The 27129-nt window shown below is 37.7% G+C and overlaps 1 protein-coding gene across 1 annotated transcript in view; it reads left to right on the top strand.

Annotated features, from left to right (window-relative positions):
* The window catches only part of LOC138707200 (NF-X1-type zinc finger protein NFXL1), a 35908-nt gene extending 10649 nt beyond the window's left edge, over positions 1 to 25259 (top strand). The window contains exons 6-14 of the mRNA XM_069836591.1: positions 1700 to 1962; positions 5978 to 6208; positions 8853 to 8984; positions 10541 to 10752; positions 12662 to 12896; positions 15611 to 15778; positions 18229 to 18465; positions 22392 to 22589; positions 25000 to 25259. Of these exons, the coding sequence (XP_069692692.1) occupies positions 1700 to 1962; positions 5978 to 6208; positions 8853 to 8984; positions 10541 to 10752; positions 12662 to 12896; positions 15611 to 15778; positions 18229 to 18465; positions 22392 to 22589; positions 25000 to 25218 (1895 nt within the window). The 3' untranslated portion in view covers positions 25219 to 25259. The remainder of the gene's footprint in view (positions 1 to 1699; positions 1963 to 5977; positions 6209 to 8852; positions 8985 to 10540; positions 10753 to 12661; positions 12897 to 15610; positions 15779 to 18228; positions 18466 to 22391; positions 22590 to 24999) is intronic.
* Positions 25260 to 27129: the final 1870 nt, after the last annotated feature.

Consider the following 27129-nt stretch of genomic DNA (forward strand, 5'->3'; position numbering starts at 1 on the left):
TTATTAATAATTCTCTGTTCCGTCCAGCTGATTGGAGATGCTACACTTTTTGAAGTTCTCTTCAACAAGGGAGAGAGAGATATGCATGCTCATGCACACAAATCTATTGGAAATATAAGACACACAAACTATAGGCCTACACTTGAATTTGATTCTGATATATGTACTAATCCAAATGCCATTAACAATGTGTGTGTGTGTGTGTGTGTGTGTGTGTGTGTGTGTGTGTGTGTGTGTGTGTGCGTGCGTGCGTGCGCTCTGGATTTAACAATGAAGTCATCATCCTTCTTGCTTCCCAATATTTTGATGGAAGATCCACAAATGTCCTAAGAGTTTCACAATTAGCCAGGTGCTCCATCTCCATGTCCTCTTTCCATTAACAATGTTAACAATTGAAATACTCATGCAGGAAGATAATGGCATGTGCTACCGTACCATCTTTAGAATTACGCAGGAGAAAAATAGTGCAATGCTGCCAACTTCATTTTGAATAAGCCCGTATTTTTTACTTTTATATTTCGGAAAAAAAAAAAGAGTGGGTGGTATTCGAGAAAATACGGTATATTCTTAGTAAAATTATGTTTCTGAATAAATTGATTGATTCGTCTTTTTTATTCTTTGAGTAGAGCATGTTCCGCAGTTCTGAAACTGACATGATACACTATATTATACATACTGGTACTTAATATTTTCTTAACACCAAATAATTTTCCTGGAATAAAACATGTAGCTATAAAGTACTGAGAACGAATATATAATGGTAACTGTAAATTAATATAACTGTTGCAGAGGAAATGAGTTTCATTCTTATAATATGTATCACTCCATATTGTATTTTTTCTTATTTTTCAGAGAATTGGGGAAAAAAGATGTAAATTGAGGGAAAATGTAAACAAAGGGAGCATAGTGACCATATAAAAAATTATGTAAGAGGAAAAACTTAAATTGTGAGAATATAAATGTAGGGTTTGACTATACATAGTAACAGTAAATGAAATTACTGATTTCAGAAAATGACAATACTAACAAAGAAGTTATATTAGTGTTCAGCTAGACTAGATGGCATTTCGGAAGGCGGTTAGCTTCTATATGCGCCGTAGCATTTCTGGTATGTGACGTCACAAGCTTGTACAGTAGAACCAATCAGAATCAGTCTATAACAAGCACTTCCCAAGTTCGTTTGTTCACGTGCGAGTGTTTCAATATATTGAATAAGTAAAACTAACACTTACTGTGTGTATGTAAGGTAAATAAATGGAAGAAGAGACTGTAAAAAGACAAATATTACACAAGCAGGCGCGGAAAATAGTGTTTAAGGTGTATAATTATTTTAAAAACGTTAACGAGCAGAACGCTGCCGGCCATCTTGATGCTGGCAGCAACGTTGCCAACATGCAAGAGACGACTGCAGAAGCATGTGGTGTGGGATTGAGAACCGTGCAAAGAATATTGTTAGTGAAGGAAAGAGGGTTTGTTTGGTGTCATGCTTACAGTAATCAACGGCTAAGGTCATTATTGTCTTTTGATAATTTAAATTCTCTCCTGCGCTATTTGTATTGCACGTGCTCATGAAGTACGATGTGGCAATGTTGTACGCTGCCTTGCTCTCTCTATCTGTCTCTCTCGACGCAAACGCTAGCAGACAACTGCCTTCCGAATTGCCGTCGACTCTAGTTCACAAGGAAATTTTTCTTGTCAGGTCCGTGTCCACCATGTCCCAAAACGGTTAAGACTACATGCCACTGTGGTAACCAACCACAAAAACTGCAACGCTGTAGCAACAAAACGTGGTCTTGTGGCTCAAAGTGTGGGCACATGCTGGGATGTGGACGGCATGCCTGTGCTGAAGTGTGCCATCCAGAGGAGTGCCCACCTTGTCCAAAGACGAGTTTGCAGAAATGTGAATGTGGGCAGCAGAAGAAGTTACGTCCCTGTGCTACTCCAAACTGGCAGTGTAAACAGGTAAACTGTTGTCTAATTGATGTGAAATATTTATTTCAAGAATATTGTTAAACCATTTAGTAAGATATATATTATTTTAATGTACCGAAGTACATACGATATTTCCATGCAGATATTCTGCGTCATCATACGATGAAAGAGTAATGGAACGGAGAAAAATTATCTCCGGCACCGGGATTTGAACCCAGGTTTTCAGCTCTAATTGCTGATGCTTTATCCACTAAGCCACACCGGATACCCATCCCGGTGTCGGACAGAATCGTCTCAGTTTAAGTTCCAACTCTTGCGTTCCCTCTAGTGGCCGCCCTCTGCACTATGTCATAGATGTCTATGAAAACCCGGGTTCAAATCCTGGTGCCGGAGAGAAATTTTTCTCCGTTCCATTACTCTTTCATCGCATTTAGTAAGAGCTGAATGAGTCAGAAAGGTTGACCTTCAATTATTCAGATATGATAATACGTAATATAAAATAAATCTAGGTTGGTTTGATCAGTCCTGAACCATTCAGCCCAATGAGCAGCAATTAACGGTTGAAAGAGTGACATTAAATGGTCCTGAAATCTTAATCTGTTCAGCTCACTCCCAGTTCCTTTTGGTGGTGTTCTCAAACGTGTGATGACATATAATTTGTATCTTCATATTTATAAAGTACATACCACAAAGTCTGCTCAATTTAAGAATATGAAGAGTAGACAAAGTGTGTCCTATAATAATAATAATAATAATAATAATAATAATAATAATAATAATAATAATAATAATAATAATCATCATCATCTGTGGCGTTACAGCCTGAGAAGGGCCTAGACCAACCAGCCGGCTGCTGGCCTCACGCCCACATGCCGAAGCAGAGGTGGACGATCATCCAACCAGAATGGAGGTATCGTGTGGTTAGCACGATGATCCCCCCAGCCGTTATAGCTGGTATTCGCAACCGGATTTCGTTACCTATTGTAGCTCCCCAAGTGCATCACGATGCTGGATGGGCACCTGTCCCATACACTAGCCGAAATTTCATGAGAAAATTTCTTCCCCCATGAGGACTCGAATCAGCGCGCATTCCGTAACGCGAGTCCTAGGCAGGATGCCTTAGACGGCGATGCCACGGCGCAGGACAGACAAAGTGTATCCTACTCGTAAAAAATCAGTCTGATTATTCATCTTGTGCTAACAGCACACCAAACTCCAACTTTCATATCATGAAGAGGGATTTCTTGTACATGATGTGGATTTTCAGAACACCAATAGCGAGGGTTTGATTATTTACATGACCAGTCAAGTGGAATCATGTCTCGTCTGAAAAAAAACACGAGATATGGGTCAATTAAATCTTCAGTCACTGATTAATTTGAACAGAAAAAATAAAATACACTGATAACTAACCTGCTGCATGTATTTCTTGTCAGAACACGAAGTAATTAGTACTTGAGCATTCACTCACACTCTGAACTCCATGGACTTCACAAACTCACAAGTAATAATGGAAGTATGACTGAAAATAGCGAACTCTAAAATAAAATTGCCACCTCTACATTTCCTAGTGTATGATCATATCATAAATCCTTTTTATCTGTGACATAGCTTTGGCTTTGTCTGTTATTGCCGACAAGTTTCATAAGCATACTCATTTTCATTGTCAGTAATTCTGTAATTCTGTTATTTTTCGGTGCCATCTATACTTCTATATGCAGGAAGTTTTATGGCCACTTTGAAAATAATTTTGACCATTTTTAAAACTGTATTATAAAGAAGTGTCGCTATTCGAAGATTTAACAATTTTGCTCATTCTGCAGCCCAAAAATTTTGTCTTGAGACCCCAGAGCTCCCTTTAGTGAAACAGGAACGGTAAAGGAGACTTGATTGAAAAGAAGTGGTGAGACTGCTAGGAATGCTAGGAAAAAATTTAACCATTATTCTGATGTTAAAAAATATATATAAAGGGTCATTTCATAAGTCATGGCAACTATCGAATAACGGAAAATGTGGTGAGTTCAGTATATACATTTGAAAACCTGTTGTACACTGTACGAGACGCCACTGCCAGATTGCGTCTGTGTGTATTGGTGGCTAGTTGACAGCACATGCAAAAGTTAGTATGCTAGAGGCTGTGCTCCAAGATGGCTGTAAGTAAAGTTGAACAACGGTCATACGTGAAAGTTGCAGTTCTTCGTGGCAGAAATGCTCGTCAGTGTCATTCTGAGCCACGAGAAGCATTGGTTGATAGTGCGCTGCACTATGGGTGGAAGCCGCTGAGTGGAAAACGGTTTGCAAACAAGGAGGATATCTTAACAGCATTTTGATGACAGGTGGTACACACAGATAAATCGCACACAGCCGATGGTATTCAACCCTTGCATGAGTGTTGGCAAAGATGTGTGGAAGCCTTGAGGGATTATTTTGAAGGGTGTTAGCTGTGAGTAACGTGCTCGTTTGTTTCGTTTCGTGCATAATATAACAATGATTTCTATTTACGCATCTTACAATTTCCCTGGCGGCCGGGTAGCTCAGTTGGTAGAGCAGCTGGCTACGGACTGGAAGGTCCGGGGTTCGATCCCAGGTGGTGACAGGATTTTTTCTCGTTGCCAAACTTTCAGAACAGCCCCGAGGTTCACTCAGCCTCCTATAAAATTGAGTACCGGGTCTTTCCCGGGGGTAAAAGGTGGTGCCGACCACACCACCTCATTCTAGTGCCGAGGTCATGGAAAGCATGGGGCTCTATCTCCATGTCCCCCAAGTGCCTTCATGGCATGTTACGGGGTTACCTTTACCTTTACAATTTCCCTTACCCATTGCCTCCTGTACATGGACCCAATTTTGTACTAGCATTACGAAGCATATTCCAGCAACCTTCAATTGCATATAGTGAATTTCGATTCCTGCAGCTTTATTGGCTATGATGCCATGACTTATGAAATGACTCTCTCGCGCGCGCTTTTGTGTGTGTGTGTGTGTTGTTGTTGTTTTCTAATGCCAGGTGTTTGACAATAAAGTCATTTCACCTCTTGCACTCCAATATTTTTCAAAGATATTATCATGGCCAGCCACTGAAGCACAGATTTTGAGGTGTTCCGAATCCATTTCTTGGTTATACTACCAGCATTCCATTGTAAGATGTTTAGTTGATTCTGTACCATTAAAGTAGTCCTCGCCCGGAGATCCGATTGAGGGACTATTTTACCTCCAGATAATTTTACCTTAATGGTACTCATTTCATATTGGAGTCAAAATGGCAAATTGTAGCCGATTTAAGTTAACACCGTATTTTAACGTTTTGGTGGCTACTTCATTCACACACAACCCCCAGAATGTCTGGAGGACCACACTTGCTGTTGGTCGACGGGTCCACTGGACCTAGCTGGGAGATCACCAGCTTTCCCTCCTTAAGCCACTGGAGGACGATTTTAGTGCCATAGCAGGTCAGCATTAGGAACAGAAAAGCAGAAAGAGGAGGAAGGAAAGTGAAATGAACCCCTAGGCCTCGAATGCTCTAATGCCATCAGGGTTGAAGAAAGTAAGAGTTCAGTCAGAGGACTGGATAGGAAAGGGTAAAGAGGGAATTAGGTATTGAATAGAGGAAAATTATACCAAATTCAGTCATTAACTCATCAAGCTGACCAGTGCTAATTGATGAGTAGCCCCTCCCTTTAGTTCAGCTCGTAAAATTATGCTTACTAATAGCTGCACCACGGGAAGGTAGGGATGGGACATTGGGTATTTGTCCAGGTTGGTTCCTTAAAGCCTTCAATGGGAAGGATTAATGGCTCTTCCCCCTGTATCCGACAGATACCCTTTTGCAGCCTTTGTATGTATGTATGTATGTGTGTGTGTGTGTGTGTGTGTGTGCGTGCGTGTGTGGGCGCGCGCACGCGCGTGTGTGCAAGAAGTCTTGTATATTGGTAAGCTCGTCTGTCTAGCTCATAAAGTCTGCATGTAAGATTTCTATCACAGAATTCCATCATGTGCATGTGTTCCCTGAGGGTAGGCACTAAAAATCAGTAAATTTATTATGTTGTAGAAATGTGGACAGTCCTTGAGTTGTGGCCATCACAAATGTGAACGAATATGTCATGCTGGTTCCTGTGGACCATGTCCATTGACAGATGCGCGCACTTGTCCCTGTGGAAAGACGTCATATATTCTTCCCTGCACTCAGGAGACTCCCACTTGCGGAGACACATGTAACCGCCTACTGGAGTGCGGTGCACACGTCTGTTCACGTAGCTGTCATCGTGACAAATGTGGCAGTGTGAGTATCATTCCCTGTTCATAGGTGAGAAGAAATTACGCAGTGAAATGCCAGTATAACAGAATTTTTAGCAAGTTGATTTCTAATCCCTTTACGTATGCTCAACTAGGCCTTATTGCGCTCACTTGGTCTTTTTTGGGGGCATTTGTAAGGCAGACTTCATGAAGGTAGGATAATAGATGAGAATAATGACTAGGAGATTTGAATTCTGACTAGGGGAGAAAATGGCTAATAAATTCTGCTTTGTTATCTTTATTTCAAGGAGAGGTTTTTTTTATGTGCCATAGAAATCTCCAGGGGCGGCTTTCAAAGAGGGGCTGCAGCACCCCCAGACATTTGTGGCTCTTGTCTCGTTTTATGTTGTCAAATACATTTATTATACAGTCTCTATTTAGCGACTCGAATTTTTAAAAAAATTTCACTCTCGACATGCACGCAATCGTTAGTGAAGTCACTTCCTCCCCTGGTACTGCCAGAGCGAAACCAGAGACAAGGACTACAGGGTGAAGCCACTTCCTCCCCTGGAGCTGCCAGTCTCGTCTCAGATGCTTTGCGCGTTAGTTTTATCCCTCCCCCTGCTGCCTCTGGCCGTGAATCCAGGGTTTCCAGGAGCTGCAAATTTTGCAGCAGTTTGTCAGTAGCGCGCAGTTTTAAATACATTTTCTTTAATGTTGTGAGTATAACAAGTGCAACAATGTTTAATTCTGTACAATATTTACAGTCTATTCAGTTCAGTACATTAACAATTCAGGAGAAATGTGAAATTAAGTGCCCGTCAGTTGAATCTCATAATGGAAAGAGCCGCTAAACAAAATACAAAGGCTCGCATATTTTTTGCTAATTTATCCAGTATCCCTGCTTTCTTCTCTCGATCTCCACACAGTCTGTATTAGATTAATGTGTTTCAAAGACAATTCCATCAGCTGGGGCAACAAGATGGGTTTAAAATAAGAACAGTAAATGTTGTTCATGAGAAGAAGGAGCCATTGCTAGAATGTTTTCAAACCATAATGGAATCTGAAACATCTAACATCACAATAAATGAGGCAAGCGCTCTGGTGCGTACTCTTGAATATCCTGAATTCAATTTCTGGCTCAGTTATTTTTTTCATTTATTGATGTATCATGTATGTATATTATACAACCAACTACAACATCGCCAGTTAGATATTTCTGAGGTTCAAATCTGCATATAAAAAATTAAATTATGGCTTATTTAACGACACTCGCAACTGCAGGGGTTATATCAGCGTCGCCGGTGTGCCGGAATTTTGTCCGCAGGATTCTTTTAAATGCCAGTAAATCTACTGACATGAGCCAATCTCATTTAAACACAATTTACAAGATAAGGCGCATGGAACTAATCTTTAAATAAAGTAAGTTGCTTGGTATATTATTGTATGCAGCCCCCCTTAATTCAGTACCCACGAGCCGCCACTGGAAATCTCTGACACGAAATGGTTTGCTTTAAAATCATAATACAATTACAATAATATAAATGAAAAGAAGAATCATACTATAAAATTTAGTGATTAGTAGAATTGAATTAAATTTGTAAAGTAATCAATTTAAATATATTGTACTGCTGAACTCACTTGAGAAGTATAACTAGGCTACTTGATTTGTATTTTAAGATATCACCAACAAATGATTTTCGCATGACATTATAGGAATCTGTTTTCCACGATACCAATCACACATATTCTAAAATTCCAATAGAATAAAACCAAAAACTTTTCCACAGCATGTTTCTTTAGAAATGACTTGTAATGGTGAAATATTTAATATGAGTAATTCATATAATATTAACATAGCTAACATCAGGGAGATGTTTGAGCAAAAATTGCAACAATATATTTAATATATTAATAACAAAACCATATAGGCCTAGGTAAACAATATGTATATGACATTCACACACTACTACAAACTGAAGACTGCATATTTTTGTATGATTAATACTTCCCACTCCGCTCGGCTCGGCTTGTCTATAGCAACAAAAGAATCTACCTGCAACCCCCCTCACCGATGGCAAGAATACCTCAGGTCCCAGCGCTAAACTCATCGGAGGAAGACAGTACTATATAAACTAGGCTACCTCAAGGGAAGTATAGACGAATAGAAGGGCTATTGCCATCAATATAAATAATGTAAATATGAGCAAACAATAATATTTTTACAATCTAATAATAAAGTCAGTCAAATAAAACTTCTCTTCCATTTCACAACTTTCTGCCATTTTACAAATATATTGAAAATTTCACTCTAATCTATGAAAATAATGTTGAAATTCTAAGAATAGCAAAACTGTTTAGATGTGAAAATTTTATATACTTTAACGACATTTCTCTAGGCTGCAGTATTGTTAGAGTTTACATATATTACATTCCCTTATTGGTTTTATATAATCATATATCAGCATTTTGCAAGATTCTTGTGTAGAATCGTCTTTTCAAGCTGAGATGATATAGCTGAGTATGTTTTGTGCAATCCATAATTTTATTAAACTTATTTTAGTAACAAATTAATCTGATTGTTATTTTTATAACTTTTTATCAATGCATATGCTATTTAATAAGTACCAGTATAAATATTGCCTCTATCTTTTGTTCTATATTCTAATAATTGTATACTTTTGCAACAGTGTTTGGCGATGGTGACAAAGAAGTGCCGATGTGGTCTTCATAGCAAGGAGTTACCTTGTCAGAAAGAGTTCCTTTGTGAAACCAAGTGTAAACGTATGAAAGAATGTATGCGACATCCCTGTAATCGAAAGGTAAATTCCTGTGTTAATTTCAGTATAGTTAATGTTATCGTGTGTTCCATTTTTGTAAAAGAGGTATTATGATCTAAATAATTCCAGGTGATTACTAGTCTCAATATTTTTATGTTACTTTTGTTTAGTGACATAAATAAAAACAACTAAGTCTCAGCAACTTGTCTTCTGGAATTCAGTTTAAAACCATTTGTAATGCAGTAATTCTGTGTGGTGTCTGAAAATAGTACATTATGCAACGAGCCTATAATGGCAGTAATTAAGACGCGAGTATGTTTGTTTATGAAACGAGCACAAGCAAGTTTCATAATTTTCATACGAGCATCTTAATTACCATTATAGGCAAGTTTCATACGACTTTTTATGCTCGACCATATTTCTAACTTGAAATTATTCATAAGTTTTCATGTTATGGTTATGTGAGTGATGAACAGAACTGACCTGAATTGTGAGATGTGCGCAGACGCGAAAGTATTGATTTTTTCCGAGGCACGAATGTCATTGACCTTGATATAATCTAGAGAACATTAGTCTTGATATAACCTGGAAATTGATTTAGAATTGAAAAACGAGATGACAGATTGAATTTATTTGAATATTATTTACAATTAACGCTAATTATTATAGTAACAGAACATAACCTTCTGCGACAGTATTGGATTTCCAGCCTCCGTGACTTTTCGCTAATTGTCTTTCGATTGCATATCCGAGAATAATCTATACTGGCGGGTTTATAACGGTACAAAGGTGATTTGTGATTGGCTGAACAACTGAATTATAATGAATAGTTGTACTTTAATGAGGTGCATTAAAGGGCTACTACCAAGCGTATAATTATTACATTTTGGCATGGTCGAGCATAATAGTACATTATGCAACGAGCCTATAATGATAGTAATTAAGAAGCGAGTATGGATGTTTATGAAACGAGCGCAAGCGAGTTTCATAATTTTCATACAAGCTTCTTAATTACCATTATAGGCGAGTTTCATACGACTTTTTATGCTCGACCATATTTCTAACTTGATATTATTAATTTTATTGTATCTGACCTGGAGCAATGTTCCGTATGTTGTGAGATGTGCGCAGACGCGAAAGTATTGATTTTTTTCCGAGGAACAGATGTCGACATTGACCTTGCTAGGCCATAAGAACCTACAGAGATAACATTGAAATTAAATTAGACATTGAAAAACGAGATGACAAATTGAATTTATTTGAATATTATTTACAATTAACGCTAATTATTATAGTAACAGAACATAACCTTCTGCGACAGTATTGGATTTCCAGCCTCCGTGACTTTTCGCTAATTCTCTTTCGATTGCATATCCGAGAATAATCTATACTTGCGGTTTTATAACGGTACAAAGCTGACTTGTCATTGGCTGAACACCTGTAAGCTGAGTTGTCATTGGCTGATAACACCTGTACTTTAATTAGTAGGTGTACTTTAATGACATGCATTAAAGGACTGCTACCAGGTGTATAATTACTACATTTCGGCATGGTCGAGCATAAAAGTTATTTAAATGTTAATGTGCTAAACACTTCAGTGCTGTGATGGGAATTGTCCACCATGCGAGAAGCCATGTGGCAGAACACTACGCTGTGGGAATCACAAGTGTTCGTCTGTGTGTCATCTTGGGCCATGCTACCCCTGTCCCTTAACGGCAGAGGTGAAGTGTCACTGTGGGCTGACTGTGCTCACTGTGCCATGTGGACGCAAGAAGCAGACCAGACCTCCACGGTGCAACAAACCATGCAGGTATGAATACATTATGAAGCTAGGAGTTGTTCTCAGTGAGGAGAGGATGAAAATTAGACATTCCTTGTAATATAAATATACATGATGATTCGAAGCTTGTGTGACAGAAGAATATGGTGGATAGTGTGCTCTAAATCAAATATTTTTCTTTAAGAAATGTGTGTCCGCTTTCACGTTGTTATGACATTACGGTTGTTATAGTGGTGGGAGTTTTAAAATGTATGCTTTTCTCGTATCATATCTAAAATGTGTGCCATATCCTGAAATATTTGTGAAAAATCATAAACCCATATCAGAGCTCAATTTTTCTACATTTTCTGTAAACAAATTTCAGTCAAGTTTCGATGTTATTAGATACATTTGCTCCTAGGCAGGTAAACGGGTTTTGCAAAGGTTTAAAATACAGAAGCAGGTTACCCATTGAAGGAGAATGAATGGGCTATTCCATCTCAAATCGACCGAAATATAGAGAAAATTGACCTTGCAATTTTTAAATACAATGAAACTTTTTCTGTCCGTAGACAACTGTGATATAATGCTTTGTGCAAAGTTTGAGGCATCAGAACTTAATAGTGTTTAAATTAATAATATTTAAATTTATCGTATTTTCATAAAATTAGCAACTTTAAACTTTCACCCAATGATCAAAATCATGGTTTATTTTGATGCTGAGAAGTTAAAGTTTATATTGACATGTAAACAGTTTTTCTTACTGTTTATGGAAATGGAGAAATTTAGATTTTTCTTCATGAAGACGCCTTTGGCCACGAAAAAATATTTTAAAAATATATGATTAGATTCCGCATTGAAAGTACAAATAAACGCATATTTTTTACTGGTGGTACGTTGATAAGAAAGTATTGAAAGTATCAAATAAAGAAAATAAATAGTACGCGCGTGAACTAACCAGCTGACTGTGAGACGGGAGCTAGCCGAGACAAGCAAGGCCAGGAGACAAACACGTGATGTTTCCTCTAGCAGTAGTGGCTGTGCCAGCTTTATCACAGGTTTTCATAAACACAGGAGTAAAATGACGCCCAATGCTCGCTTATCTTCAGCTCTCGGCCAGTGTGGTCTTGGTGCGGTACTGCACCGTTCAAGTCTAGGCATGTGAAAATAATTTATTTAATACCCTCGAAACTTATTGCCGAGCCACTAAGCAAACAATGCCGAATCCCTCTTAATAATGCAAAGTTTTTTCTCAATATTTTTTTACATTTTTACAAATGGCCAAAAAGCCTAAAAGCAAGTAAAATCAGATTATCTGTCTCTCTGTGTACAATAAAAATAAGGATTACTTCTACCAAATGTCAGCTTCAAAATAAGCTCTCGTTCAATGTTCTGCAGTAAATGGTTCCAGAGTTCTGAGCGCTGAAAGAGGCTTGTTTTTATAAAATACGCTAAATTTGTCGCTCAATAATACGAAAACAGTTTGACTTTCGATAGTATATTTTTGAAAATGCACTCCCCTCAGCACCTTGTATAAGTAGGGAAAAAATTAGAGTATAAAAATTGCAAGGTTTTTTACTGATCGATTTCATATGGAATAGCCCGAATGGAGAATAAGGTGCCTTGTCCTCTTCTTAGACTATTGGCACTATTCACTAAATGGTAGTTTTGATAGGAACGACGGTAGTAATGGTAATCATTGTAAGAAGGTGGGAGAATGCACTATGATGGTACTGATGTTATTGAATGGTGATCAAACAACTAAAAAAACTATTGTCAAACCAGAGGGCAAGTGGGGTGTGTGAAGACAGATGGACAATGGGAACATTGTGCTAAAATTCTTAATGAGAGGAATTGGAAGGAAGAAGGCCAGGGCCGCCACAGAACTGATAGCCAAAAAAGTGATTTTCTAGAGTTGCAGTTCCTTAGCAATTTTTTAACTTTCTTTCAATACTTACAGAATAGAGCCTGATTGTCACCACCCAAATCGAGAGCGTCATAACTGTCATTTTGGCGAATGTCCACCTTGTCGTCAGATTTGTGCTAAGGCTCTGGAGCCCTGTAAGCACAGTTGCCCAGCACCATGTCATTCTGCTGTGTGGGTTAAAGTGGAAGAGGATCGAAAGCCAGTAGGTCCATGGGATGTTGTACAGCCTCAGTTGGAAATGAAAGCTCTGCCATGTCCTAACTGCCAGGTTAGTTCAAATAATTATTCTGTTCAGACTTCAGGTTGTGTGTATAAACGTAAAATATAAACAAGTTCTCACTGGTAGCAAGAAAATCCTTTCCTCATAATTAGTCCAGATAGTTCAAGCCTGTGAAGATAAATAGCAGTGAAAGCGCACGTTATTGCTACTTCAAACAATATAGGCCAAGTAATTACTTCACTATTTATGCCTTACATATAATCAAGATTAAGTTTTTTTTTGTATTAGGTTTAGTATGTACTCACACCAGAGTCTGCATTATATGGCATTTTCGGTCCCAAATAGCTCACGTCAGATAAGTGGTACCCTAATGAATACATTGTTTTGATTGTTATTGCGTGTCTATTTTCCAACGATCATAGGTTTGGTTATATAATATTATTAAATTGCTGCAACAGAAATGAAATTTTTCAGGAGGACAGCAGGATATACTCTTTTAGACCGAAAAAGGAATGAAGAAATTTTAGAACAATTAGAAGTAGAGTCAGTAGAAGAAAAAATCAGCAGATACAAATTCAATTGGCTAGATCTGTAAGAAGAATGGAAAATTCAAGAATCCCAAAAATTATGATGCAGTATAAACCTAGAGGACATCTTCGACCAGGAAGACCTTTTAGAAGACTGCTAGATGGGGCCGAAACAGGTCTACAGAGGCCTAATTCGTGAAGGATGATGATGATTAAATTGCTATACACAAAATTAGTCATAATCAGGTGTGTCTTTCGCTGGAAAAGCACCTTTGCAGCACAAGAAATCTAGACACTCCCTGAAAACCTGCTTCAGTATATTATTGGGCATTTTTCTACTAATTACTTTATAGCAATGTATCATGTACCAAAATAATGTTAGGAGGCTATATGAATGAAATAAGGATTGCACTCTACTTGACTGCAAATCTCCTTGCAGAAGATTTGTCATGGGCATCTCTGACGAGGGGGATGAGAACTACAGCTCGACCAAGTTAAGTCTGCGAGCCGAGAGGGGAAGTTGGAGGTAGTTCTGTAGTGAAAAGAGGCGGTAACGAGAGGAGACCAGTACAGTCTCATATGACAGCAAAGTTTTCCTACTGCGCTCCAGTTCATAGAGCGGTAACAATTTAAGACGCTTTGAAATAGACTGTACTTCTACTTCTGCTTGACAGTGAAGTTTGGCGTTCTGATTGGCAAGCGTGGGCGTAGGAGAGAAAGTTGCATGACGGGGGAGGCTGGGAGACAGCATAACTGTTGCCTTTATCTGAAGACAAGGACAACAAATGCGTGCGCTCCGTAGTGTATTTTAAACGATGTGCACACGTTGAAATCTGAGCGTCAAATGACCTATGTGGCAACTGTGTTTTGCCTCTACGTTCCTCTACATTCCATCCCGATATTCCCACTCGCAGACTTGACTTGGACAAGCTGTAGGGTTGCCAACTTTTTTTAAAGAAAATATGGGAAATTAAGAAATCGACAAATTTCACGTATATAATTAGCAAATTATTCATTTCAGTTACTAAAAAGCAACTTTATTCTACACTTTGACGGCTAGGCTTAAATTAAATCCTGTCTCGCATAATTGTTGAAGTCAATTGCAATTTGAGCTCTGATTTGATTAGATGTGTTGTACTCTTGTTTCGAACATCTGTCCATTGTTCACGAGATAAAAAAAACTCTTTGTATGTGCATTACTACTTGTTATACATGGAATAAAACTAGCCATTTTTTCCAAAATTATAATATTAATATTGTTTAATTTTAAACAGGTGAACACTAAAACCCATTTCTGGCAGCATCACCTTCCGAAAAGACTGCACCTTTCAATGCATCTATTGAACAACAAAATTCATCACGTAAACAGTCATCATTCACGGCAAAATCAAATGTTTAGAATAATGATTTTTACACTGCAAAAAGAGGGAGAAAAATGCTGGAAGAGAAGAAAAATACGGGAGCTGGGAGACTTAAAAATTAGGGGCAAATACAGGAGATCACGGGAAATACAGGAGGGTTGGAAACCCTAGTGAGAACACATTTGTGTAATTATAAATTCATTTTTTCTGCAGTTTTCATTTTTAATAGGTACTTAATATTTCCTCTCTCCTTTTTTTTTATCAACAAAACAATGTTCAGGATGGACAATCCTATTTACTTGCTGTAAAATATTCGAGCTGTGATATTCAAGTTTTTGAACCCATAGTTCCAGAGTCTCTAACAGAAGTTTCAATACCTACTAGAATTTTAGTTACACTTATTTGCCGATAGGGGCAGAGGAACAAGTGGTAAAACAATGAAAAATTTGAAATTAAATTTAGGGTGTCTGTTTCTCTTTCTTTGTAGACAAAAATAATTGTTAAATTGACATCAATTTAAAATATTGTTTAGCACAGCAGTGTATATTTTTGCAAATGCTCAAAACTAACTTAATTTCTTGTAATCATGACTACTCTGTTTATGTATAATAATATATTTTAAGTGACGCAATCTGGTGATGAAATCTGACTATTTGTAGCTGCTTGATTCGTATTTTCAAAATCAATGTCACCTCCAGTTGATTGATGACTAATCAAGCAAATAATACAGAAATGATTTGCTATGCATGTATGTTCAGTTTCTAACTTCACTTGCCCATGTCACTTTTTGAACGGCACAGTATTAAGCAATACCTATTTCCAGGCATTTATTCTTCTGCTGTTATCATAATCATTAATTAATTTATCATTACAGGTTCCCATGCCAGTAACGTGCCTTGGAGGCCACGAGACATGCAACTGGCCATGCTGTGTTGCAAAACCATCGTCATGTCAACGTGAATGTGGACGTCTGTTGTTATGTGGCAACCATACTTGTACTTTGGCATGCCACACAGTCGAGGGAGCTCCTGATGAAGTAAAAGTAAGTAACTTGTTCCCATGCAGTAGCAATAGCAAGAGCTATCTTAATATTTGGAAGGTTCTACGATAAGTGTACTAAAGTTCCCTTGGCTCATAACCCCTAAGCTATATGATCACTTTCTTTGATATCCCTTCACATTTCTATTCTATAACCTTATTAACATTAAGGTACATCGTATGCAGAGACTAAAAGGAAGCCGGAAAATAGAAATTGAAGAATGCTGGCTTTGCAGTGAAAGACCTATCCTTGGGCTGAACATTATGAATGAATCTTACTAACACCCTAGATCATATATATGTAACAGATAACTCATCGCTATGTTAAAATCGGCAGCACTTTGAAGAGAATAACCGCCAGGATCGCCACCAGTCTGCCGTAAATGAACACAAGATGGCAGTACAGTCGCTAATGCAATTCAAATGGGAATTATGACGTGACTCCTTATGTAACAACTAGATGGCAGCGCAGTAAACCTGACAAAAGTTGTTAACGTCAAAGCCTATAAGGCCAACCTATCTGTTACATATATGATCTAGGCTACCACCTAAATGGTATGGAATAACCTCTTCAGTTGAATCGATGGGTATGGGGATGGATATATATTGATTGGATTGATAGATATGGAAGAGAATGGATGGATGAGAAGTGCATTGATGGATGGAAAGGGCTTGCATGGATGGATGGGGATTGGATGGGGTATTCCACGAAAATCAGGGCAATTTGCTTAATTCAAACATACCTTTACGAATGACAGAATTACAGTAAATCTTTAGCTTGAGTATGAAGTTAACATGTTGGTACATTGTCATTTTTAGCTTGGCAGCATTGATTTAAGATGACTGCCTCCTAGTTATGAATACGTGTTGTAAGAAATTGTGACTTTAAAGCTTGTTTTGAATTTAAGATGTTGCAGCAGTTTCTCATTGAAAGGTAAGATTTTAAAAGTATATTGTCAGTGTTGGTAATGATTTTCCTATTTATTCATAATCTGCAATGAAGGCATAAACGTGATTGAATTTTACTTAAAAACTGCTGTTTTAGTTTCTGTGTAAAATATATAAGAAAGTGCGCGTCTTTTCATTTCACACTCTTTATTCATAACTTTGACAATGATTGGTTGCGTTCAATTGTCTGCTAAATGTAGCCAACTATACCCTCTTGGATTCTTTTAATCTGGCAGAGTTCACTTGCATTTCTGAGGTGGGGGCACCTGAAAAGTTGAATTCTTTACTCACAATGATGACTGTTGGTTGGCAAGCAAGAAGTGACCAGTAAATTTTACAAGTTCTTTCATTCAAGGACAAGATTTTGATACTACTGACAGATCTATAACATTGGCTTTGCTGTTTTAATTCTTTTCCGAAAAAAAAAAAAAAAACCTTGCTAAGGACTTCTAGCTTCTTTAAAAATTCATATCTTTGGCAGGGTTTCAACCCATGAATCTCATTTAATGGCAGGCAACCAACCTTTCGCTCTTGCTTTTCTGGAATAAATATTACAGTTAATATAAAAGTACATTAGAACTTGGTTATAACGACATCCAAGGGACCTTAAAAATTATGTTGTTATAAACGAGTGTCGTAGTAACCGAGATTCACATTATCAATCTAGTTTGGTGGAAAATTAAAAATAACAAACTTGATTAGGCTTATTTTAGATTTATGTAAAGTCTATCATGAACATAACAAAATACACGTAGGCCTACAATTATAAATACAGTATTCTGTATTAAAACAGTTTCTTCAGTACTCACAAAACTACTTTACTTAGAAGTGAAATAATCAGTCATTTTACTCTGTTGTCTTCTACTTGCCCAATACACACTTTCTAGGACTAAATTATGTTCTATGTTCATAATTTCAGTTGCAATTTCACTGCTCCCTTCCCTAGCTTCATAGAACTTGTTCATAATTCTAATGACTTCTAAAGCGTCACTCACTTCTTTTAGTGGTCATACTGCTTTAAAATGCGTGCACTTAGTGAAAACTTCCCGTCGAAACTGATCAAATACCGCATGAATTCAGGCAGGTTACAATGGGGTGGGGAATCCGCCTGCATTCCAGAGGTCTATGACAGAAGGAAACTGTAAAGAAATTTGTCAGGGTCAGATTTCAACAAAATATTTCTTAAAATACTTGGGATCTTAGAAAATCTTATTCCAAACTGAGGTTGAAAATGACGTTATATGCGAGGTAGACGCATACACGTTTGTCATATTAAGCAAGGTAGGAAAGCTTATGTCTTATGGGGAATTAGTTGGGACCACAGAATATTTGACATTATAGGCGAGGTGTCGCACAAACCGAGGTCGCTATAACCAAGTTCTACTGTATTCATTTCATAGCATCAATGTATTTTCCTCAGTGGATCTTAAACTTAGATAAGAAATGCTGACTTTATATTATCAGCTTAACTTAACATGTACAAAAGCATGTTTCGTTACCTTGCAGGCTGGCAAGAACTGTGAGCAGTGTGAGTCTGGATGTACCAAACCGCGTCCAGTGGGCTGCACACACACCTGCTTGAAGCCGTGTCATCCTGGAGACTGCCTGCCTTGCAGCCAGATGCTGCGTGTACACTGCCACTGCAATCTAAACCAGCTGTATGTGTGCTGTAGTGAATGGACATCTCCCGATGCTGAAAAGAAACTGACTTTGCAGAGCTGTGGGAATCAGTGTCCCAAAAATGTAAGATTCTATATTTAGCTCAGTAAATATAATGTACAAACAACTGATAATATAGAAAAGCTTCTATTCCCAGTACACCCACTCTCTCAGCCTGAAATTAAATGTGAAAATGATGTGATACAATACATCGCTGCAAAACATGACATCGACCACTTACTTACTTACTTACTGGCTTTTAAGGAACCCAGAGGTTCATTACCGCCCTCAAATAAGCCCGCCATCGGTTCCTATCCTGAGCAAGATTAATCCATTCTCTATCATCATATCCCACCTCCCTTAAATCCATTTTAATATCTTCCCATCTACGTCTCGGCCTCGCTAGAGGTCTTTTTCCCTCCGGCCTCCCAACTAACACTCTATATGCATTTCTGGATTCGCCCATACGTGCTGCATGCCCTGCCCATCTCAAACGTCTGGATTTAATGTTCCTAATTATGTCAGGTGAAGAATACAATGCGTGCAGTTCTGTGTTGTGTAACTTTCTCCATTCTCCTGTAATTTCATCCCTCGTAGCCCCAAATATTTTCCTGAGAACCTTATTCTCAAAAACCCTTAACCTATGTTCCTCTCTCAAAGTGAGAGTCCAAGTTTCACAACCATAAAGAACAACCAGTAATATAACTGTTTTATAAATTCTAACTTTCAGATTTTTTGACAGCAGACTGGATGATAAAAGCTTCTCAACTGAATAATAACAGGCATTTCCCATATTTATTCTGTGTTTAATTTCCTCCCGTGTGTCATTTATATTTGTTACTGTTGCTCCCAGATATTTGAACTTCACCACCTCTTCGAAAGATAAATTTCCAATTTTTATATTTCCATTTCGTACAATATTCTCGTCACGAGACATAATCATATACTTTGTCTTTTCAGGTTTTACTTCCAAACGTATCTCTTTACTTGCTTCCAGTAAAATCCCCGTGTTTTCCCTAATGGTTTGTGGATTTTCTCCTAACATATTCACATCATCCGTATAGACAAGCAGCTGATGTAACCTGTTCAATTCCAAACCCTCTCTGTTATCCTGGACTTTCCTAATAGCATACTCTAGAGCAAAGTTAAAAAGTAGTGACAGTGCATCTTGCTTTAGTCCACAGTGAATTGGAAATGCCTATACGAACTGACATCTACCACTCACTATTAAAATCATTAGTTATTGAAACCATATGTACAAGATGCCCAAAATCTGAATGGCTTCATATTTATACAGTTGGATCTCTGCTTGATAAACACAGTAATGCTGGAGCAGGTATCTACAGTGACATTTGTAGCTTTTACATATCTCTTGGAACACTGTTCTCTCATTATGATGGTGAATTAGAAGCAATCATTACAGGCCTGAAACAGTTTTTTCATCACATACATAAATTTAACAAAGTGGTTATACTTAGTGATTGTAAATCTGGACTCCAAGCACAAACATCAAGTCCTCCAGAAAACAGACGAGTAAGAGAAATTCTTTCTGCTCTTAAAATGCTACAGGGGCTTCATAAAGAGGTAGTTTTGCAATGGATACCCTCACAATGTGGAATAGTAGGTAATGAGAAGGCTGACTTCCTAGTCAAAAAAGGAACAAACATCGGACAAACGAAAGTATTTGTAACGTTATTTTATATTACTCAATACAGAATACCATTCATCCTTGGATACACTCTTTTAACACTTCGAAGAATGACAGAAACCACGCCGAAACTAGTCAGCCAGATGATTTACCATAGTATTAACACAGTAAAGCAGTTATTATTTATTAAGTGACAGAATATTAATAATATGTTTATTTCGTTTAGGTACATAGTGTCACAGTACTGATATGCTTAGGAAAATATTTGGGGCTAAGAGAAATCAAGTTACAGGAGAATGGAGAAAGTTACACAACACAGAACTGCACGCATTGTATTCTTCATCTGACATAATTAGGAACATTAAATCCAGATGTTTGAGTTGGGCAGGGCATGTAGCACGTATGGGCGAATCCAGAAATGCATATAGAGTGTTAGTTGGGAGGCTGGAGGGAAAAAGACCTTTAGGGAGGCCGAGACGTAGATGGGAAGATAATATTAAAATGGATTTGAGGGAGGTGGGATATGATGATAGAGAATGGCTTAATCTTGCTCAGGATAGGGACCAATGGCGGGCTTGTGTGAGGGCGGCAATGAACTTTCGGGTTCCTTAAAAGTCAGTAAGTAAGTAAGAGGGATAGGAGAATGGAGAAAGTTACACAACGCAGAACTGCACGCATTGTATTCTTCACCTGACATAATCCAGACGTTTGAGATGGGCAGGGCATGTAGCACATATGGCCGAATCCAGAAATGCATATAGAGTGTTAGTTGGGAGGCCGAAATGTGCGTAAATGGGAGGATAATATAAAAATGGATTTGAGGGAGGTGGAATATGATGGTAGGGACTGGATTAATCTTACACAGGATAGGGACCGATGGCGGGCTTATGTGAGGGCGGCAATGAATCTCCGGGTTCTTTAAAAGCTATTTGTAAGTAAGTAAGTACCGATATTTTACTACACTTGAAACACTGGATTTGGATATGCAACATTCTTATCATTTTGAAGTGTAGTATAGGTGCATAGTGAATGTTAATGTGAGCTGTTGACTTGCTATATCACTAAAACAGCAGTAATTAAACAACCTAAAATTATTTGTGAGTATATACTGAATGATATTATTTATACGGTACTAACTCCTGTAAAGTAGCTCAAATGGATTATGCAACATTATTCTGGGAAGGTATTCAGTTATATTAATTGTCATCAGCTTCACATGTGTTAGAACCCAAACCTGTCCCTCGAAACTCAGATGCTTTTGCTCCGTCTTTGGTTTATATTTGAAGGCTAGAATATTGGTATTCAATTTTCTGGTCATCTGTTGAAATGTTGTAACCAATCTCGTTGTTAGTTCTTGATTTCGTCTCATCTGCAAACAAAATACACTATTGTTGGACCATCGGATCTGTGCCCCTTCAGCGCTGTCATCGTTCTTGGAAAAGTTAACGCCTGTACTCACTCCATTCCACCCGCTTTCCTCCCACCACATTAAACAGCAGGCCACGAATCTTGCCGAATAGGGATGTTGCCAAACTTCCGTCAAACAGTGTCATAAATAACTGGTCCTCCATGCTAAAATATTATTTCTTTCGATCAAAATACATCTTGTATTTCTACATTTTTTAAAACTAAATCTCATGTCTCGAATCACTTTCCGTAGTTTTTCTCTCCAGTAATTTCTTCAATGTTGAAACTTCTTTCTGAACGGTATAATATTCTTGTATTTTTCTTCTTAAAATACATCGGTTCATATCATCTACAATAATTAAAAGTTCCCTTGGTCTGTTCTTCTCTAGTGATTCTAGCTTTTCATCTCCTGCACAGACTCCCTCTCTCCTGATTTTCTTCATTAGGAGTTCTGACCTGTCTATATAAATTACATAAAATGTTGAATTATTAGTATTAGTTAAGTAAGTAATTTTAATATGTAATCAATTGAAATAAAATAAGCCTCACCTGTGATAGCAGCTGCTCTTTTCGTTGCCTGCTTTATAGGAAACAGATATTAACCTGTTTGTTTCTCTTCATCGCAAAATGCTATTACGTACTTGCTTAATACTGTAATATTTCTTTCGCCACTCCGTGCTATAATATTCATGTTGAGTTGACAACACTGGACTGCAAGTGCAAATATTATAAACTGTCCCGCAAGAAGGCCGAAATTGTGAGTAGTGGGGGACAGAAAGGGAGAGAGATAGAAAAGAGAGAGATAGGAATGCAGGGAGAGAAATGAATTACCGAGGCTGAGAAGGAATTAGGGTTCAGTTCGCATATCTTACGGGGGCACAGATCCGATGGTCCTTGCATTCGTGAAAAAAAAAAAAAAAAAGTTTAACTCTGGAATTGTTTATCTATTGCACAGTTTCCATGTGGACATCGCTGTCGTGCAACATGTCACCCTGGGGAGTGCCCTGATCCTGATAAGTGTCGTAAGAAAGTGAAGCTTACCTGTCCATGTCGTCGACTGAAGAAAGAATTTCCATGTGATATAGTGAGAGCCAGCCAGACTGTAGTAGAATGTGACGACGTCTGCAAGCAAAAGAAAGAAGAGGAATTTATGGTGAGTGTACAGCACAAATATAATTGGAATTTATATAATGGTACCACTCGCTGTTATACAAAATTTTAGACTATTTCTTGTTGTATTAATTTTAGGAACATTAGCTCAACTGCGTATTTAAATCTTTTAATATGGTTTTCATACAAAGATTTCCTGGAAAATAATGCACATCAGCATTTTTTTTCCTTGGTTCACAACAGTGTTAAGATTGTGAAATTTTAGATATAGGAAATTTGAAGTTTCCTGTGTTTATAAACAGAGACAGCTCATTCCTCCAGGTAACATGTCAGTGATATTTCTCATAAACTTTGTCCCATGATAGAATTCCTCGTTGCCAAAAAAAAAAAAAAATACACAGCTCTTTTAGATCATTTGGAATGCATTTTACTTTCTTCTTTACAGGTAGGCCTGTTAAATAGATCAGTAGTAATTACCTACTGAATAAATTAATAACAGTGAAGTTTGAGCTCGATAATTGCATCCCCCATTCATTGGTCGGAATCGTGGGCCATGTTTGCGAGCTCGATAGGTGAAGGTACCTAGTTCACACCTCCCTCTTACTCGCCATAGTCGCCCTTTCCTTTCACCTCTTTCCAGGCACTCCCATTACCCCTCACTTCTTATATCTCCCGTCCTAGCTTCGTCACATCTTCAATTTGCCTCAATCAGAGTCATAGGAACAAATATTTCAATATTCGAGACACTCCCATTTCCCCTGCCCCCGACCCAGTGGAGAAACTAATTGTTGAAATAAATATCTGTATCTGTAACCAGAGTTTTTCCTTTCAACAACGCAACATTACCCCCACACACACTTCGGCCTATCTTGTCTCGTCACTCCCATTTCCCCTCTCTACACCTGTGACCACAGTATTCAGCAGAGGGACATCAATGGAGACCGGCACACAACAACTGGCTCCCAATGTGGGACTAGCATCGTTCCATCATCACCTCTCTTGTCCCGTCACAGTTTCCTCTCTCTACACCTGTGACCACAGCATACAACAGAGGGATGTCAACGGGGACTGGCGCACGACAACTACAATAAATGAAATTAAATTGGGAAAGGAATGATACACAACTATTTAACTTATTTCTAATACACAAATATGTTTGGACTTATGTTATCTAATTAATTATTATTAATATTATTCCTATTAATTATCTAATTAATATCATTCTAGTGCCGAGGTCATGGAAAGCATGGGGCTCTACCTCCAGGGCCCCCCAAGTGCCTTCATGGCATGTTACGGGGATACCTTTACCTTTTTTTACCTTTTAATTAATGTATAAAGTACTAACGTAATGATTTGAATATTGTTTTCAATTGTTTATTAATACTGAAACATACTTATAGCTGCATATAATTCTATCTGATATGTGGAAAGATAAAATTAATTAATAACACAAAAATCTATCTCTTTAATTTGAACTGTGGTGGAAAATTTTATGAAAACTATACATCCTGTGAGGTTGTGTGATGTCTCAATCGAAAGCTAATATTAATATTACGGGAAAATCTAAATGTTTTGTAGCGAAGGTCACAAAAAGCTTTAAATTAAAAAAAATATATATGTGCATCCGTCGCAGCAATGCGTATACCATATGATAGGACATCCTGCATTTCATTTCGTAGTGTTGTGCAGATGGCCATGGTTCACATACTGGTTTTAAATGTATTTTATCTTCATTTGAGTTATTAATACAGCTGTGTTAGGTTTTTTGAAGGTCATGAATGGTGTCAATAATGTGGACTTTGTGTAATAAGAAAGGCTACGGTTCAAATAATGAAATTTCAAACAATAAAACATTGAGTTTCCCTAAAATGATCAGAAATATATTTATCGAAGCTTTTTGTACATGCGAGATGTTGACGTCACAATATCGTGCTTTTCGAGGCCTCGATAATAATGGTTTGTTCATCTTTCAACTGTCGCGTATTTTTTTCGTGTTTCAATATACATGTGTGTTTTTATCTGGTGTTACTAAGAAAGTAATAGTGTTGTGACGTTGTGAATTTAGTTCTTCTTTAATAGTTCATTATTATGAGTGTAGCTGATCGACCAAGAAAACGTGATAGAACTTTAAGACATGTAACTGCATCAAGAACTCATAAACGACTATGTAGGAATAATATTGTTTGTAACTGAGAGAAACTAGAGACTATTGTAACTTCGTATTAAAGGTACATGGGTTATTTATTTATTACCACCACCATCATCATAAGTACCAGTATTTTATTGTGGCTTTCAATCTCTATCAAGCAGCAGTTGCTGCTACAAGCCACTAGTTAAAATATAAATAGCACCATAATATTAGCTATACATTGTTTAATAGAAGTTGTACAATAATGCTGTTATCTTTGATACGACGACTGTTTAAGAGAAAGTGATTTTTCATTCTCCTCCAGATAAAGGAGCAAGAGCGGTTAAAGAAACAGTTAGAAGAGGAAAGACGAAATCAGGAAGAAGTGGAGAAGTTCCAGAAAAAGTTCCAAGCCCGCAAGAAACATCGCGAAAGACGGCAACATGAAGAGCAAGAGACTCGTTCATTTCTTGCTCGCTACTGGATGGTGTTCGTTGGATTGTCGGGAATTATCTTGGCTTCGTACTTTGTGCTTACATCATGAATGTATCTGATCTGAAAATAAATGGTTTGATTGAGTAAGAATTAATGTTCTAAATTACCATTCATAGGGGAAATTGGGATGGATGTAGGTAGTTACACGACATATTAGACGTCGCTAAAAATAAGAGACAAGTATTTATTATTCATAATTTTCAGTAAATTATCTATGTTAATAACCATTCTCATCATCGAGAGAGATATATATGTATATTGTCTATGTATGTACAATAACTCTAGCTGCTCAGACGACTGACTGTACATTCAGTTTGTTGTTTGTTGTAACAAAGTGTTCACAGGCTGATCTTTAATGTTATTTACAGGAATGTACACATCAAACATACAGACTGATCATTCAGCTAAATACAACTATGGCAGTTTTCAGAGGTGAAATATTACTACATAATATATATACACAAATGCGTGTATTTCTCTCACACATTTTGAGACGGTGGTTAGAAACTTTAAAATCTAAAAATGATCTATACATTGCACACACTAACACACTCGTACATATGCATCCATGTATATACATCCACAGAATAAAATAAAGTATTTATATATTGGTCTGTTAGGATTTGTGTACACTCTTGGTGTAAGTCAAGTGGGGATAGTTCAGGTTTGTGACTGCAGTTTGTTTGCCCCACGTTGTTGACTTACACGATGCATAGTATACACAGGTACACGCCTTCCTGTGTACAGATACCTATTTGATTTCGTGGTGTAATAGTAATAAAGCCAGTCTTATGGAAATGTTATTCTTCTTTGATTTCAAATAATACACGTTTCTCCACACTCAGCGATCTTAGAAATGCAGTTACTGATCAGTTTAGCATACCTTTTAATGTCACTGTTATTCAAATATACTACTAGGTTCAAAAAGTTCCCGGAATTTTACTACCATTTTTCGTATTAATATATAACAAGGGATATTATACATTTGTTTTGCTGGTAACATTCATGATGTCATTTTCTTTAAGTGTGTTGATAATGGCGATAGTTGGTTTTGAGTTGTAGGCAATTGTTTATCATAGTGTTTTGTTTGTTCGTCGCATTTTGTAATTATGTCCACAGAGCAACGTACAAACATCAAGTTCTGTGTTTTGATACACAAAACTCCTGCAGAGACATTAAGATTGTTGGAAGAAGCATATGGCGAAGCAGCTCAAGTGTATGCCTGGCATAAACGCTTTTCTGGTGGCCGCGATAGCATCAAAGATGACGTACGCAGCGGCCGACCAACAACTGCAACAAATGAAGCAATCGCTCAGCGTGTGCGTAATGTAGTGAGGGACGACCGACGTAAAACCATAAAAGAGATAGCAGCAAAGGTCGGAATATCAGTCGGAAGTGTACACAATGTTCTTCACAAGCATCTCAACATGCATTACGTGTCTCAGAAGTTAGTTCCGAAAATGTTGTTGGCAGAACAGAAAGAAACAAGAATGACTCTTGCTGGGGACATGATCAGTATGGCTGATGAAGATGGTGATTTCTTAAACAAAATTATTGCTGGTGATGAAACTTGGTACTACTTGTACGACCCAGTCCCTAAACGACAGTCATCTGAGTGGAAATCGAAAACATCTCCTCGGAAGCAAAAATTTCCTAGGGACACTTCCAAAGGCAAAGTTATGTTGGAAGTTTTTTTCGACTCTCAGGGTCTCATCCACCATGAGTTCATTCCAGAAGGTCGTACTGTAACGAAAGAATTGTACGTAGAAATCTTCCGTCGCCTCCTGGACGCAGTGAGAAGGAAACGTCCAGAAAAGTGGGTAGAAAACAACTGGTTCCTTATGCATGACAATGCACCTGCTCATCGCGCAATTATTGTAAAGAATTTTCTTGCCAGGCACAACATAACTGCTTTGGATCACCCACCATACTCTCCTGATCTCTCACCACCTGATTACTT

Source organism: Periplaneta americana, chromosome 1 (genome assembly GCF_040183065.1).
Source record: "Periplaneta americana isolate PAMFEO1 chromosome 1, P.americana_PAMFEO1_priV1, whole genome shotgun sequence".
Lineage (NCBI taxonomy): Eukaryota > Metazoa > Arthropoda > Insecta > Blattodea > Blattidae > Periplaneta > Periplaneta americana.